At 37.7% G+C, this 16,136-nt stretch overlaps 2 protein-coding genes across 6 annotated transcripts in view; both read right to left on the bottom strand.

Moving 5' to 3' along the window:
* Positions 1-9,934, bottom strand: part of LOC127509703 (Na(+)/H(+) exchange regulatory cofactor NHE-RF2) — a 34,118-nt gene extending 24,184 nt beyond the window's left edge. The window contains exons 1-3 of the mRNA XM_051888623.1: positions 9,820-9,934; positions 9,345-9,580; positions 7,055-7,297 (exon numbers count right to left, since the gene is read on the bottom strand). Coding sequence (XP_051744583.1) covers positions 7,055-7,297; positions 9,345-9,551 — 450 coding nt within the window. The 5' untranslated portion in view covers positions 9,552-9,580; positions 9,820-9,934. The remainder of the gene's footprint in view (positions 1-7,054; positions 7,298-9,344; positions 9,581-9,819) is intronic.
* A 1,575-nt stretch (positions 9,935-11,509) lies between these two features.
* The window catches only part of sun1b (Sad1 and UNC84 domain containing 1b), a 41,313-nt gene continuing 36,686 nt past the window's right edge, over positions 11,510-16,136 (bottom strand). For all 5 annotated transcript variants that reach the window (XM_051888614.1, XM_051888610.1, XM_051888612.1 and 2 more), the window contains 6 exons: positions 15,873-16,136; positions 15,360-15,444; positions 15,163-15,278; positions 14,487-14,654; positions 14,248-14,340; positions 11,510-13,923 (listed from right to left, as the gene is read on the bottom strand). In XM_051888614.1, the coding sequence (XP_051744574.1) occupies positions 13,807-13,923; positions 14,248-14,340; positions 14,487-14,654; positions 15,163-15,278; positions 15,360-15,444; positions 15,873-16,136 (843 nt within the window). In that variant the 3' untranslated portion in view covers positions 11,510-13,806. The remainder of the gene's footprint in view (positions 13,924-14,247; positions 14,341-14,486; positions 14,655-15,162; positions 15,279-15,359; positions 15,445-15,872) is intronic.

Here is a 16,136-nt window from a genome sequence, read left to right as displayed (position 1 = left end):
TCTGCTTTTCCCATGATGCTTGTGTTTCAACACACCAAACGAAAATCAGCCTCTCGTCTCATGGACGTTAGTATATACAGGTGATCTGTATGCCATTACTATCTGGGCCATAGTTTATCTTCCACTCAAAACCAAGCACTCAAACATTCGTTCGTATCGTGTTTGTTTAGACAGATGTGTGATGCCGAAGCAGATGGTTTCATTTATGCCAGCGAAAAAAAGATGCTTGAAAAACAGGCAGGGGAAAAAAAGATTGGAGAATCCGAGACATTGGGATCGGTTTCGATCTCCAGAGTTCAAAACATCACAAGCTTGTGTGGAAGTAGGTCAGTCCAGCACCGTTCCAGATCTCACGTTCTCTGACCCAGATGACTGTCAACACCTCAGGACGGGCTAAGTGTGTTTAACTTTCTTAAACAGCCCCGTTCAACTGCCTGAACTTTGCCTACAAGGTGCATGGACAGTGGATTAAATCCAGATCATATCCATGTTAAAGGGACATTTAACCCAAATAATGGAAATGCAGTCATTATTTTCATTTACTCGCTCTCATGTCATTCCAAACCTGTGGAATGCAAAAAAAAAAACAAAAAAGTGATTTTATCTGTTCAATGAAAGTCCAAAACAAAAGACTGCACCCCCCATTGACTTTAACTGTAATTTTTCAAAACATCTTTTTTTGTGTGTTCCGTAGAAGAGAGAAAGTCATATTAATGCCATTGAAATGGCATGTGTAAATGATGACAGAATTTTCATTTTTGGGTGTACCGTCTCTTTAAGACCTATAACAGCCACATAGCACTGAAAACCACTAGCACTAGCAACACTCCAGCATTGTGGTGGTGAGTTAACAGACATTTTCTTCAAAAAATGTGAAAATACTGTAAAGATACAGCGTTGTCATTGAGCTGAAGTGTTGTGCAACAGGTTCAGGCTGTTGTCTTGCATGCGACAGTGATTTAAACACTTCAACAGAGTTTAAGGGTCACAAATCAAAGCCAGACAACCCCAGCGTCAATCAGCTAAGGATGGGAACAGGGCTGTTTTTAAGTGTACGTGCTGCTTGTTCAGTTTGCTGTTTTATGAACATTAGTAGATTGTGAAATCTCCGGACATCTTGAGAACAGCTTCAGATGATCATGTAATTCCTCCATAACAGCAACAGCTGGAGAAGGAGCTACTCTGGAAAAAACGGAAAAATAACAACGCTAAAATCTTCAAATATTTACAAAGCGCTATGGAAGATCTGCTCAATGGAGCTGCTGGATCAGTATTAGCAAATCTCTCCTTTCCATGTAACTTTTCCTAGAGCTCCTAGAAGGAAAAAATGAAAGGGAAAGATGTAAAGAGTCCAAACATCCTTCTCGGGTTGCTGAATCTGACAATTTGCTGAGTATGGAAAAAAAAAAAAAAACAGGCACTTACAGTAGTCTGGTGGGGATTTCATTTAAATATATTTTTCAGAACAGTATTCTTAAACTTACACGTTTATCTCAGAATTTTTATTCTACAATAAAGCAATAGATAAAACAATAAATAAAACAAACAAACAACAAACAAAGCAGTAAACAAACAAAAATTAAAACAAACAAATAATAAATAAACAAGAATAAATAGTAAAACACTAAATAAAACACTAAAGCAAAAAATAAAACAAACAAATAATAAATAAACAAGAATAAATGGTAAAAAAAACTAAACAAAACAAAAACAATAAATTAAACAAACAAATAATAAATAAACAAGAATAAATGGTAAAAACACTAAATAAAACACTAAAACAAAAAATAAAACAAACAAATAATAAATAAACAAGAATAAATGGTAAAAACACTAAATAAACACAAACAAAAAAAATAAAACAAACAAATAATAAATAAACAAGAATAAATGGTAAAAAAAACACTAAATAAACACTAAAACAATAAATAAAACAAAAACAACAATTAAAACAAACTACAAACAAACAGTAAACACCAAACAAAAAATAAAACAAACAAATAATAAATAAACAAGAATAAATGGTAAAAAACTAAATAAAACAAAAACAATAAATTAAACAAACAAATAATAAACAAGAATAAATGGTAAAAAACTAAATAAAACAAAAACAATAAATTAAACAAACAAATAATAAATAAACAAGACTAATGGTTAAAAAAACACTAAATAAACACTAAAACAATAAATAAAACAAATAATAAACAAATAAGAATAAATGGTAAAAACACTAAATAAAACGAAAACAATAAATAAATAAAACAAACAAACAGTAAACACTAAACAATAAAACAAACAAACAAACAAACAAATAAATAAACAAATGCTTTTGAGGAAATCTAGCTGGAAGTAGTGCCATCAAGACTTTATTTGATGTACCCAGAGTTTGGTTTGAGGTGCTTAGCATGATCTTCATGTGCAGAACTTTATATTATGCTATTTTGTGAATGATATCTGTGAATATATTCTGTACTTATTACTTTTGGACAGACACAGATTCTGATTACACGATTTCGTTCTGTGTGGACCAGCAGTCAGTGTGACTCTTCAAATGCCGCGAGTTTAAGGTTTCTTTCTACCCCTTCCTAGGACCCCTTCCTTTATGGCTCAGGACTCCCATATCACCTCAAACACACACATGACTCCTCTGCTTCCAAAGACAGCCTCTATTTCCTGCCCGAATAGTTTTCTAAAGTCTTTACGCTTCCTAATGTGCTTATTTCTGATGCAAGTGATACCAACTGTCCTGAAGAAACTGCATTAGGTCATGTGACACCGGGGCTAGTTGTCACATGAAGAAGTGGAAGTCAGAAACATGGAACCTGTTTTTAAGACAATAAAGACTTTTTAGTAAATTGTTGATGGTCACGTTTATGTTGGGGCAAGCTGTCACATATATTTGAGATGTTGTCATTTTATGCAATTTATCATCATACCTAATAGATTGAAAACATGCCAATCAAGTCCAAATTGTAGTGTAGGTGATGCACAAAAATGGTACAATTATTTTGAATTCAAATATCTCAAAGACAAAGAACAAACTGAATGGTTAAAGTGGCTAAACAACAGTGCTAAATGATGAAAGATGATAGTTACAAAATATCACAAAGGAGCAGCCTCAAATATGACTCCAGATCCAAATAACGCATGACTCAGCGCTGTAAAATGAGATTTTCAGAAGACAAACTTTATGGCAGAGCGACAATTCAAAAACCTCTTGCATCCAAGAGCAACACACAATGAGGGATAATTTACGTTCGAGGCACCAAACCTGGAACCCTGAGCAGTGGTCTGATGGGAGTTTGTTTTCATGAGTCATCACTTTCCTACAGTCTGCCGACGTCTGGAGAAAGTCAATGGATGGTTACAACACAACAAACTGTTAAACACTGAGAGGAGTCAAGTCCAATAATAGGTCTGTATGGGCAATAATATCAGCCAATATGAGGCCATTGTACAGGAAGACGTCCCTCAAGATTGTTCCCACATATACACAAGTCTAGTGTGGTTTTTGAACACCAGGATATGGCTTTTCCAATCACCAAATCCAAAAACTGTCATAATGGGAAGTTTTGGAGCAGAAAATTTCCATGCCCTTCAAAGAACTGGAGGTTCTTTTAAAGGATTAGTTCACTTCAGAATTAAAATTTGATGATGATTTACTCACCCCCATGACATCCAAGATGTTTATGTCTTTCTTTTTTCAGTCGAAAAGAAATTGAGGTTTTTGAGGAAAAACATTCCAGGATTTTTCTCCATATAGTGTAATTTACTGGGGTACAATGGGTTGAAGGTCCAAACTGCAGTTTCAATGCAGCTTCAAAGGGCTCTACATGATCCCAGATGAGGAATAAGGGTCTTAACGATCTGTCATTTTCTAAAAAAACATGACAATTTATATACTTAACCACAAATGCTCATCTTGCACTGCTCTGCGATCAGGTCGCGCGTGACATAGGTGGAAGTACCGTGGTAGGGTGAAAAACTCTCATCTCATTTTCTCCTCCAACTTCAAAATCGTCCGACATCTTTGTTTTACCTTTTTTTTTGTAAAGGCTGTTTGATTTTTTCTTTGCACTTTTACTTTGTAGACATGCTCGGTACTTCTGCCTACGTCACGCGTGACCTTTCCAACGTGATTACGTAATGCGTGCGGAGAGTTTTACTATAAGACCCTTATTCCTCGTCTGGGATCATGTAGAGCCCTTTGAAGCTGCACTGAAACTGTCAATTGGACCTTCAACCTGTTGGTAACCATTGAAGTCCACTATATGGAGAAAAATCCTGGAATGTTTTCCTCAAAAATTAATTAATTTCCTTTCGACTGAAGAAAGACATAAACATCTTGGATGACATGGGGGTGAGTAAATTATCAGGGAATTTTAATTTTGACATGAACTGATCCTTTAAAGGACCAAACATTGATCTGAAGAACCAATGGAACTTTTTTTAATCTACAAAGTACCATAAAGCAACTCAAGAACCACGAGTAATTCAAACACTGTGAATTATGACTCGGAGATGTTCTTCACAGTGTTTGAATTACTCGTGGTTCTTGAGTTCACCCCAAAATCAAAAGAAAAAAGGTGTGATTTTGGGGTGAATTATGACTCTGAAATGTTCTTGAGAGTGTTTGAGTGTTTAGTTCTACCTTTATTTTCCAAGGTTTCTCTTTGTATTTTATTAATCCCGGCTCAGAATGAAAAGCAATTTAAATATGTGAGTAAAATCAAGTGCGAAGGGCACAGATTCGCAGATGTTGCTCTGTGTAAATGTCGTCTGATGATGAGCTCTGCTCTGTTCATCTTCTGATGGATTTCAGAAACAGCTTCAACACTTCTCTCTGTTTTGACCTAGTTGGCTTCTGCGATGTTAACAATTTTACTGTCATAGTCAGTATTATCACACACATGTGTGGCTGTTACACACCCACCCTCTCACACGCTCTGTCTTTCCCACTCAACATCGTAATGAAACAGCACTGGATTATGTAAACCCATTTGGAAAGTGGGCTGTAAGTGAGAGCAGATGTTGGATGTATGCATTAGGCTCAGGAAAAGACAAATATATGATTTAAGATCCTATACAAATACTGCGTTAATAGACTAATGATGGTCATTTTTGCCATGTGATATCTTCAAACATGATCTGCACTTACTTCTCTTCCGCATTATGTGCACAAGTTAAATAAGCACACTCTTAATGTCTGAACAAGTCCCTGACCCCAAGTATTACTCTTCAGCAATGTTTGTGCTACGGACATGAATGATACATCAAATCATGTGGCGTGTGGAGAAGATGTGCTAGTACTTCTTTATGTGATAAAACTGAGCAATTTTGCTGCCTGTAAAATGATACTATGGGTACAAATATTTGACTCTGAGACTTCTGACAAGATTTGCTTCAAGTAAAATTAGTATCTATACACAGTATGCAATGTTGATGCATCCGAAATAAGAAAGCCTAAGTGGAATAATCACTGAAGAAATTCTTGGCCAGAATCTTTTATGCTTTTAAAAGGCCAAAAGAGCAATTTTCCCGATTATATAAGCCATGGGAAACACGGTCAATGTCCTGGAGAAGCTCGTCTCATGTGCACACTTACTGCAAAACAATTACAGTGTCACATATTGGACACCGACCAACCATGAGACAGCCAACAAGATAATATCTGAGCTACAAACAAAGTCACTGATCTCATTGTTTTAAACTCAATGAATTAACCCATTAATCCATCATTATGGCAGCATATACTATGAACACATTTTCTCTGAGATGCAATAGGAACTGATAACCTCTAAATAAACTGTGTGTTAGGATCTATGAGAACTGGATCCAACTCTGGTGACGTCACTCAGTCCAGCTGTCCCAGATGTTCAACCTACTTCATGATGCAAAGACCTTGATTTACATTTTAGTGTGTTTTCACACCTGGCTCATTTGGAGCATTTGTTTCAGAACCTGGTGTGTTTTCTCCCTTAGTTTGGTTCGTTTAGGCATATATGAACACGGCAATCTCGCTCGGATCCACACCAAAACAATCGCCCCCGAGATCGCCTGAACGAGGTTGTCTCGGCCAGACTGAAAACAAGTTGTTCGGTTGAGGTTGAGGTTTGAAAGCAATTCAAACACTGAACCGGTATCATAATTCATAATGGGAAATGTGTTTTAAAAAATGCAGCAGTATCTGATTCTGTGAGTTTTTGTAATTGAAAACCAAAGAGCGCCTCTTCATCTGTGTAATTGCAAGAATCCTGTCCCGATGAAGCCTTGATTCCCACTCTAACTGCATTATAAGTTATATATATTATTATAAATGTAATTAAATATATATAATTTATCAGTCAGAGTGGGAATCAAGTGTTTGCATGTGTCATGACAGCTATAGATGAAGCCACAACAAGCCCACGGAGTGAAAATGTCAATCCATCTTGAACATAAATAGGTGAACTCTGACCAATAAGAGGACAGTTTTACTCACATGTGACTTGCATAAACACATTTTGGTACGCTTCAAAATGTTGGCGTGTGAAAGCGAACCGAATCAAGAAGAAAATGCAACATTGTAACAAATTAAGCCCCTGTTTCGGAACAAAGCAAAGGATCTACAGGTCTGAAAACGCCCTTAGACAAGGTTATACACTCTTATGCAATTCACACTGCACCGACAGACTCTGACCAGTGCGGACAATCACCAGATTACAGTTTGTCACTTCTCAGACTCTCCACAACCCGACAAACAAAGATTCAACATGTTCAATCGACAAAAACAAGCGCCAACCAACGGCAACAGTTGCTAACAAGGGTAACACACTGATCCGACAAAACCTGACTAAAAGTCTGTTGCCGTTTGTTGGTGCAGTGTGAACTGACCTTTAAAAATAAAGGTTCTTTATTGTCATTGATGGTTCCATGAAGAACCTTAAACATCCATGGAACATTTCCATTGCACAAAAGCTTCTTTATAGTGGAAAAGGTTCTTTAGATTATTAGAATGTTCTTTTAAGGGTTCTTTTAGGATCTGTGTAGACAGACAGTGAATGGACCCACACACCTTCTTAGGAGCTCGTGACGGAGGTTTCCTGATGGGTTTGGAGATCTCGCTTCGTTTGGACACCGATCCATTGCCCTGTTTACTGGTGGACGGAGAGGGTGACGGGGTCGTGGCTGCAGGGCTCGTTCGGATGGCCATTTCCTCCGTGCAGGTGAGACGCAGGCTGCGGAAGTACTCGTCAGTCTCCCGGTCAACCACCAGCAGTCTGGTCTCATGTTCCACGGCTTTGATCCGCTGCACCACCTGAGCGGAAGAGACAGCAAAACTGAGGAACTGTAGGCTGAGCCTTAAAGGGGACCTATAATGTCTCTTTTACAAGATGTAATATAAGTCTCTGGTGCCCCCAGAATGTGTCTGTGAAGTTTCAGCTCAAAATACCCCACAGATCATTTACTATAGCTTGTCAAATTTGCCCCTCATATGGGTGTGAGCAAAAACACGCCGTTTTTGTGTGTGTCCCTTTAAATGCAAATGAGCTGCTTCTCAGAGAGGAGGGCGGAGCTTTAACAGCTCGCGATTTGGTTGCTCAACAACAACAAAGCTGGAGAATCTCACACAGCCAAAATGACGATTGTCAGTAACAGTGTTCAACCTTACATTGTTCAAACCGGAGTCGGACACTGATGGAGAGACTCAGGAAGAAGTTACAACTTTTAGAATGAATCTGGACGTTTCTGAACGGTTAGTGGATAAATTTATGTAGCTGCTGTGGAGTTGATTCAACTCATCGACTAGCATGTGCCGTCATGTTAATCTTTTGTGCAAATCCAGGGTTGAATTGACCCTCGTTTGTGAAGCAGTCCGGCGTAAAATGACGACAACACTCTACTACAACAACTCTTCCTCTTCTCTAAAGCAGCCCAACATGACCTCGTCCCCTTTGTTGAGTGTTCTTGGGGGCAGGGATTATGTAAATTTTAGGGTAGGGATGTCACCAACCCGGGAAGAAGCTTGTTGTCGTCCCTACCAGCCGTTTGTTGTAGTCCTTAAACAGAGAATTCTTTAAAAGAAAATATCTCCCTTTGCATTGAACGTTGAGCGTCATAACTTTTCAGATGTTGTTTATGCTCAAACAGCAACATTACACACTAACTAAAGTTAAAAAATTAAAATCATAATCAAGGACCCCTTTAAGGGATGTAAACATGATGAAAACATTTGTGCTGATACATATATTATATCTTACTGGCCCCAAACTTTCGAAGGTATGCTTTCCACTACACTACCATTCACACGGTGTTAAATGATCCTCCTGTCATAACTGGAGCTGCATACATGTTCAAATTCCAAGAGTTCAACATATGCACCATTCAATACATGTGAGACTCTAAACACAAAAAAATATCTAGTCATATAGTCAACCACTGTAATGCTGTAAAGCCTCCAGCTGCTGTCAAAACTTCAACACCATTAGAGTCAATGCGATTAAAGAAATGCATGGAATTTCATGGTGCTTTCACAAGAATATTGTCCACAGGTTTCTAATATGCAAGGCTCTTTATTTTCCATGCAAAGTTGTTTCCGAAGCCCAAACCTTCTTACCTCAAATACATGGATCTTACTCTCTGCTGTTTATACTGGCCTGTATATAAACTGCCAGTCAAAGGTTTGGACACACTGACACATTCTCACGGTTGTTTTTACACATTTAGAATAACAGTGAAGTTGCTGAAACTATGAAGTAACACAAACGGCACTATGGGAATGATGTTGTGACCAAAACACAAATAAAAAAAAATTCTGGATATATATCAACCAACTTCATGAGGTGCAACCTGGGATGCTTTTAAACACTACTGAAGCATTTTCCCCCTTTTAGTATCCACTTAAAATAAAATTTTATAGACATTCATACACAAATCTCATTTCAAGATCAAAAAGTGTTCATGACAAACATACACAACTGTTTAAAAGTTTGTCAGTAATATGTTTAATGTTTTTGAAAGAAGTCTCTTATGATCAAAAATACTGTTTGAATATATTGTAAAATGTAATTTATTCCTGTGATCAAAGCTGAATTTTCAGCATCATTACTCCAGTCTTCAGAGTCACATGATCCTTCAGAAATCATTTTAATATGCTGATTTGAAATATAATTTTTTGTAACATTATAAACTGTCACTTTTGATATATCATGTAACTGCCTCACAAAGCATTTTTTTTTTTTTAAAACATTGACGTTATTGTTACGTACAAAATGTTTAGAAATAATAACACACATCATGGCCAGTGTAATGTGAAGCGATATGAGGGCGGGACATGCGAGATCAGCACAGGTGTGATGATGTACCTGATGGTGTGTCTCTCTCTCCACGTTCTCGCCGTTCACCTCCACCACACGGTCACCCGCGCGCAGTCCCGATGCCTCAGCCGGGGACGCGCGTTCCACTTTCCGTATGTACTGTCCGGTTTTTCCTTTCTCTCCGTGCAGATGAAACCCGTAGCCGTTCTCTCCTTTCTTCATTACACACAACCGAGGCTTCAAATCACTTGCCATTGTATTCCGCTTTTGTCTTCACATCCAAACTTGTAATAAAATCCAACTTAGCGTTATATTCTGCAAAAACCCCGAAAACTTACGGCAAAAGCATCTGCAAATGTTTATAAGCAAGCATCGTTGTCGGTTCTGTATGGTCTAGTGCACAGTCCGCAGTGTATTGGCAACAATATGCATGCAAGACAATAATAACAATAATATAATAGACAAAAAATCGCGTCCAAATGCCTCTGCAAGAAAAATGCCAAAGTGGTGACTCTGTAACTACCTGTGGATGTTCATAGGCGCATCCAAAACTCCTCCATGAGACATTCTGCCCACGGAGAGAGAAACGCAACTGGTACCGCTGCTGTCCACTGAGAAACTGTGTGGCGTGAATAAGACCGCCCATTAACAGCGACAGGCAGCAGAAATGTAGCGAAAGAGCCTTACATCAGTGCTTTTGGGTCCTTTCACACAAAGAATATATGTGTAAACAGTGACTTTAACAAGAAAAGATGGACACTAACTTTTATTATGTGCTAAAAACAGTGTGACTTACTCAATAATTGATATCGAAGGGAATTTGGGCATTTGAAGGAATTTTAGGTCTGATAAGTCAACGTAAAGGTAAAAAAATAATTTTCGAGAAGTAATCTGTCAAGGTCTGTCATGCGCAACGCTTTACATTGTAATTGTGCGGCACGAGCGTTGTTACCTTAGAAACACAAATAACGTTTAGAACAAAACAAGGTTTTGTAATGTAAAGACATTAAAAAATATAGCTGTATTCCATTGCGATATAGCTAAAACTCAAGGGCAGCGTTTTGTTATGGTTACGGGGGAAACGTGATTTGTTCGTTATGGTTTATTTGTCGGTGAAAACGAAATGTTTGAACACACACACACACACACACACACACTTGTATGTAAAACTAAGAAAAAAAGATAGTCTTTTATTTAAACCTCTCACAGAGATCCTTTGGGAAAGTCTCAAAAGGCCTTATTATTGGGTCATAACCCCATAATTCAAACCCTGCAAATCAATAACGAACCAGCTATATGGGATTAACAATTTACGCACACTTCCATTCAGCACATGACAGTGAAATGGACGGAGAAGAGAGGTGAACGACCAGAAGAGAGAAAGTATTTGCTGTTTATAGCACCGTCTCATGTGCAACTTCACATAAAATATAAATAAATAATATGAATTTGAGAACATTTCGGGTCACAACCCACATATAGAGCAACCGCGCACATTGAGGACAATTGTGATTGCGCTGCACTCTGCTGGCGAAAAAAGGAACTAGCGAGAGGGGCAGGTCACATGACAGCCACTGTTAGTAGATTGCGTAGGCTACTTTTATTACTCGCTCATAAATTAATAGAGCGGTGACTGAAGTAATATCCTTCCTTTGGAGTGTCTGTGTGTGGATTAAAAATGCAAAACAGCACATTTCTAGGACTCCAATTCAGTGAAGCTCTATAAAAAGCATTAACCCTTGACTTTTCTGTGGGTTCTCCCAATTCATTATTTAATAAGGGTACAAGATGTCACTGCTCATTTTTGTTATATATCCAGATACCTTACAAATGTTTATGTAATGTTCTGTGATATGGCTTCTTATTCCTCCGTAGTCTTATAAATGGCAGGTCAATTGAGATACGTTGGCATGCGATTTACAAAAAAACAATATGCAAAATGAGGGCCATCATTTGCTACATTTATGTGTCAGACTGCTGGCAAACAGAAGAGATTACTAACACTCAAACATGTCTTTTAGCAGATTTTTGATTTTAGCAGATTTTGACGGATGTGAAACAGTTCAACCAAATCTCACCTTCATGTGGTCCTGACTTTTTTTGGACTTACTTTCTTCCATTAAAAAATATAAAAGGTACTATAAAAATATTACATTTTTAGGTGAACTTATTTTTAACCACTTAAACCACACTTAAAAGAAATACAAATATCCTCAAAATTAAAATTCTTTACTGGTACAATTCATAGTACTGTAGCCATTTTATAATGACAAAAACAAAACTAAATATAAACGGACCAATTTGCACTGAAAAGCATTTTACAAAACACACCGCACAAAGTCCTATTTCTCAGCTAAACTTCTGTAAAATAAATAGTTACGAACAAATCAATAGTATTTTACAAACAGACTCTTTTAGGTCATCGTTGATGACACAGTTCTATAAATGAACCCCTGACTTTTTAAACATATCCAACGAATCACATAGGACTTGTGCAACTTACATTTCCTTTATAAAGACAGTGCATTGTCTACTTTAACTCAAATGCTTAACAAAAAAAAAAAAAAACAATAAAAAGGAAAATAATGATGATGACGACAACAGGGCGCACCCCTTTATGCAAAATAAACACTGATATAAGTCGATTAAAAAGGACTAATTACAATAAGTTACATTCCTGCAGAGTGTCATGACTGTGATATTAGAGATATTACTACTGACGAGAGAAACAAACAGTGAGTGTTTCATTTCCAGTTTTGTTAAAATGTACACGTATCAGTCCACATGCTCACATAAACATCCGTTCCCTTCTGTGGAGATATTCCATCTGAGCTCAAGCTAGTGTCTCCTACAATTTATGGCTGTTATCTATGGAAGTTTGTTTCTGCCACTGAATAAAAAATAAGGCAATTGTGAGTCTTTTTTTCCTCAGAATTAGAATTTATAACTCATAATTATGAGTTTATATCTCACAATTCTGAGAAAAGTCAATATCTCGCAATTCTGACTTCATAACTTGCAATTGTGAGAAAAAGTCAGAATTGCGAGAAAAAGTCAATTGCGAGATATACGCTATATTTTGCGTAATTGTGACTGAGAAAAAAGTCCGAATTGCGAGAAAAAAGTCAATTGCGAGATATAAACTATATTTCGTGCAATTGCAAATTTATCTTGCAATTCTGATTTTATAACTCGCAATTGTGAGAAAAAAGTCAGAATTGCGACATGTAAACTATATTTTGTGTAATTGCGACTGAGAAAAAAGTCTGAATTGCGAGAAAGTCAATTGCGAGATATAAACTATATTTCATGCAATTGGGAATTTATCTTGCAATTCTGACTTTATAACTCGCAATTGTGAGGACAAAAATGCCAGAATTGTGAGATAAAAGTCACAGTTAACTTTTGTTTTTTGTTTTTTTATTGAATCATTATATTCCGTGGTGGAAACAAGCTTCCATATTTATTAGTTTATTTCTACTGTACAACAAAAAAAGTCTGGGTCATATTTCATACCAAAAACAATAACAGCCCTAAATGACATAAAAATAACACAACTGTGATTAGTAGCTTCAGTCAGCATTATAAAATAAAATAAGGACTGTTTTATGATTTTTTTTTTTTTTTTTTTTTTGCATCATCACACCATTGGAAAATTAAGAACATTTCCCTCCAAAATTACCACATTATTATAATGCAAAAGAAAATGTTATTAGAATAAATTCTCAAAAATATTAAGAAATTACACTCAATAATATTTTTTTTTAATTGTATTACAATTAAATTATTTAAATCAGTACAAAGCAGTAAAAATAAATGTTAAAAAAATTTAAATAACACATTTTTGCATTACAGTAAATTGGGGAGGGGGGCTGCTTAATTTTGAAAACAGTGTTAAAACGCAAAAAAAAAAAAAAAAAAAAAACTCTTAGCACCTGTAATATAGGATTTATTATCTAACTTTTCAAGGGGGAAATATCACCCAGACACATTCTCATCAGGTTTGGTGAGGTTTACAGGTTAAGTGGTGATAAAGGTTTTAAAAACCAAGAAAAAAAATCCCTCTTGTAGCTGATCACCACTCCCTGGGACCTCGCAGACTAGCGGCAGTGACCAGTGGCCGAGGCTGAAGTCAGATACTCAGATACTTACATTGACTTCGCACCTCTCTGTACATTCAGAAAACAACAGAAAAAAGGTACACCGAATGAGAGAAGCAAGTTCTGTCTGAAGGCACAGATACCTCTACGGGGCAGGAGCGAAACACATGGCCCAGCCGAAAGGGCATGAATCAGTGCAAGAACAGGGGAGTGGGAAGGAAATAAGAGGAAATCCTTTGCTTAAATGCATTGCTCTTTCCTGCTGTGCTCCTTGTAACTCTGTCTCGGCCATCATTCGTATTAAAAGTCTTAAAAAGTAGCTTGCAAGCCCAGTTTCATCCGTGCTGCATCAAAGTCCAAGCGTTTCCTGTATGTACATAAAGGGCTAAATTGTAATGTACAGTGGGGCTTTATTGAGTGTGAGGTTTGCCATGAACTCTGAAGCGATACAGGCAGGTGTATTCAGGATGACCCCAGTTCGACAGCACTCGCATCTCAATGATCTGAAAGGCCTTGTCATTCTTCTCCTGGAAAAAAGGCAAAATGAAACATGGTCAGCATTTCTGCTCACTGCCAAACACTCTGGCTCTACTTCAAACCCTAGTAAGCTGCCCTGCGGTCTACATAGGCAGCATACTAACTAAAACAGAACTACATCAATGACTGGTATGGAACAAAGTGCATGGCAAGACTCAATTTATTCCAATCACGCTCCTTTCAAGAGGTCAGTTCACACTTCACATATTTTTCACTAACCCTGACACTATCGAGTCAGGGTTAGGCTTTCTTTCTTATCCACATAGAAATACCGGATATCATACAACTGCATATTCTGTATGTATATATTTTACCATAACTGGGAAGATCTGGAGTGATTCTCCATCTTCCTGATAGGTGTAGTCACCCAGCAGTTTCCCTTCTTCCTGGTATTCATCATCCAATCCCTGAAGATACAGACAGCAAGACTTAAATACCGTACCACACGTGACTATACACCACTTCTTCACACAAAAACTCATCGGTTTACGCATCTAGCCAGAAATATGTGAGAGAACATGCTCATAACCCAGACATAAGCATGCATTCTTACATAGACAGAGAATCGGCGTGGTGCGCTGCTGATGTTTCCGGAGGGAGAGAGGCTTTTGGGAATATGCTCCAGGCAGAAGGAGGTAGGGATCACACTTAAAGACAGCCTGATCACCAGATAACCCTGGGAGCCTTTAAACGCCCAACAGTTTCCTGGGTACATGTCCGGCTACAAGGCAGGCAGAAAATTCACATCATACATCTTTTTTGTGTCTTACATTCAAGGACAAAGATTTTTTTTTAGTTGAAAAATCACCTGCTTCTTTGTTCTATTGGATTTATTTTAGTGCTGTCAGTCGATAAAAAAAAAAAAACGAATTAAACGCACATTTTTCTGTCATTAATCGTGATTAATCGCAATTAAAAACAATGGAGTTTTTAATATTGTAATAATTTCACAGTTACTCTCCAAATGAACGTAGAAACAACTTAAAGAACAGTATATTTTAAATATTGGTTTAATGGCATCTTTTTATGAATGAAGGCCAGTTTCACTGATACTAATACTGCTACTGATGTCTCTATGAAATAGATTTTGTTTAAACATTAATTATGACCTTGACATTGCTAGCGACATTCTCTACCGTTTAAGCTACAGAAAAGTTGCATATATTGCATGATGCTGGCTCAGGTTATCGATCAGTGTACAGTACAAAGTGTGTACATTAGGTCTGTACCTGGATGACAGCACGTGGAGACTGCGAGAAGTACCACAGTGGGATTCCAAACAGGCTCATCAATGCAGTCTTTGTCTCGTACGTCTCAGAGCAGCGTGTGCTGAGAATACTGCCACCTGCACACATGTCAGTCTTGTGTAAAAATGTCTTTAAAGGCTAGTGATGTTCATATGTATGCGTTTTGTACATGTGCTTACCTCCAGACTCTAGAGCGTAGTCCACCTGTCCTGTGCGATCCTCAGAGTACAGCTTCAACGCACGCTGGACAATCAGTTGGACTTGCTGAGAGATTGAGAGGAAACACGGTTGGTATCATTTCAGAGATTTTAAAGGCTATGTACTTGCATCTCAGAATGCTTTTATGATGCAAGATCAATGTAGACAGCCCACTGCAAATGCCCTTGTAATTCGCTTCAACCTTTTCGAACTTTATGAAATTATTTTATAGACGGTTCAAGTGGTGTGTGTAAGGAGTACGGCTGTTTGTAAAGCACGCAGTGCCATCTGCTGTTAAAAATGAAGCTCAGAATTGATTCAAGAGAGAATCGCGATTTGTGTTTGAGTTAGAGGAACTTAATATATAAAAATGTTGTTTGTTGGTTGAACACAATTTCATTCGAAGTTGAACTAAAAAAAAAAAAAAAACTGATGCAAACTGTTGCATTCATTTTTTTTGTCGAGCCAACAGTTTATTTTTTAGAGTGTTGTACCTCCTCTGACATCCCAGCAGCCCCGGCGGTGTGGGCGACAGTCTGAGTAATTGTTTCAGTGGAGGACTGCTGTCTGCTCTCCTGCAGCTGAAGGGACAGGTTTCCCAGAATGCTGCGCTCTAGGGTCATGAGGGTCGCGGTGAGGTCAGAGGAGCGTGTGTACTGAGATGCCAGCCATGGCAGCAAGGGCTCGGGAATCTCCGTTTCACGCTCGTTACGGCCATACAACAGAGCATGCAACTCTTTTCTCACCTGTGCCGACAC

This window comes from Ctenopharyngodon idella, chromosome 3, assembly GCF_019924925.1.
Source record: "Ctenopharyngodon idella isolate HZGC_01 chromosome 3, HZGC01, whole genome shotgun sequence".
Classification (NCBI taxonomy): domain Eukaryota; kingdom Metazoa; phylum Chordata; class Actinopteri; order Cypriniformes; family Xenocyprididae; genus Ctenopharyngodon; species Ctenopharyngodon idella.
The sequence above is the reverse complement of the archived record's forward strand: the minus strand, read 5'-3'. Positions and strand labels throughout refer to the sequence as shown.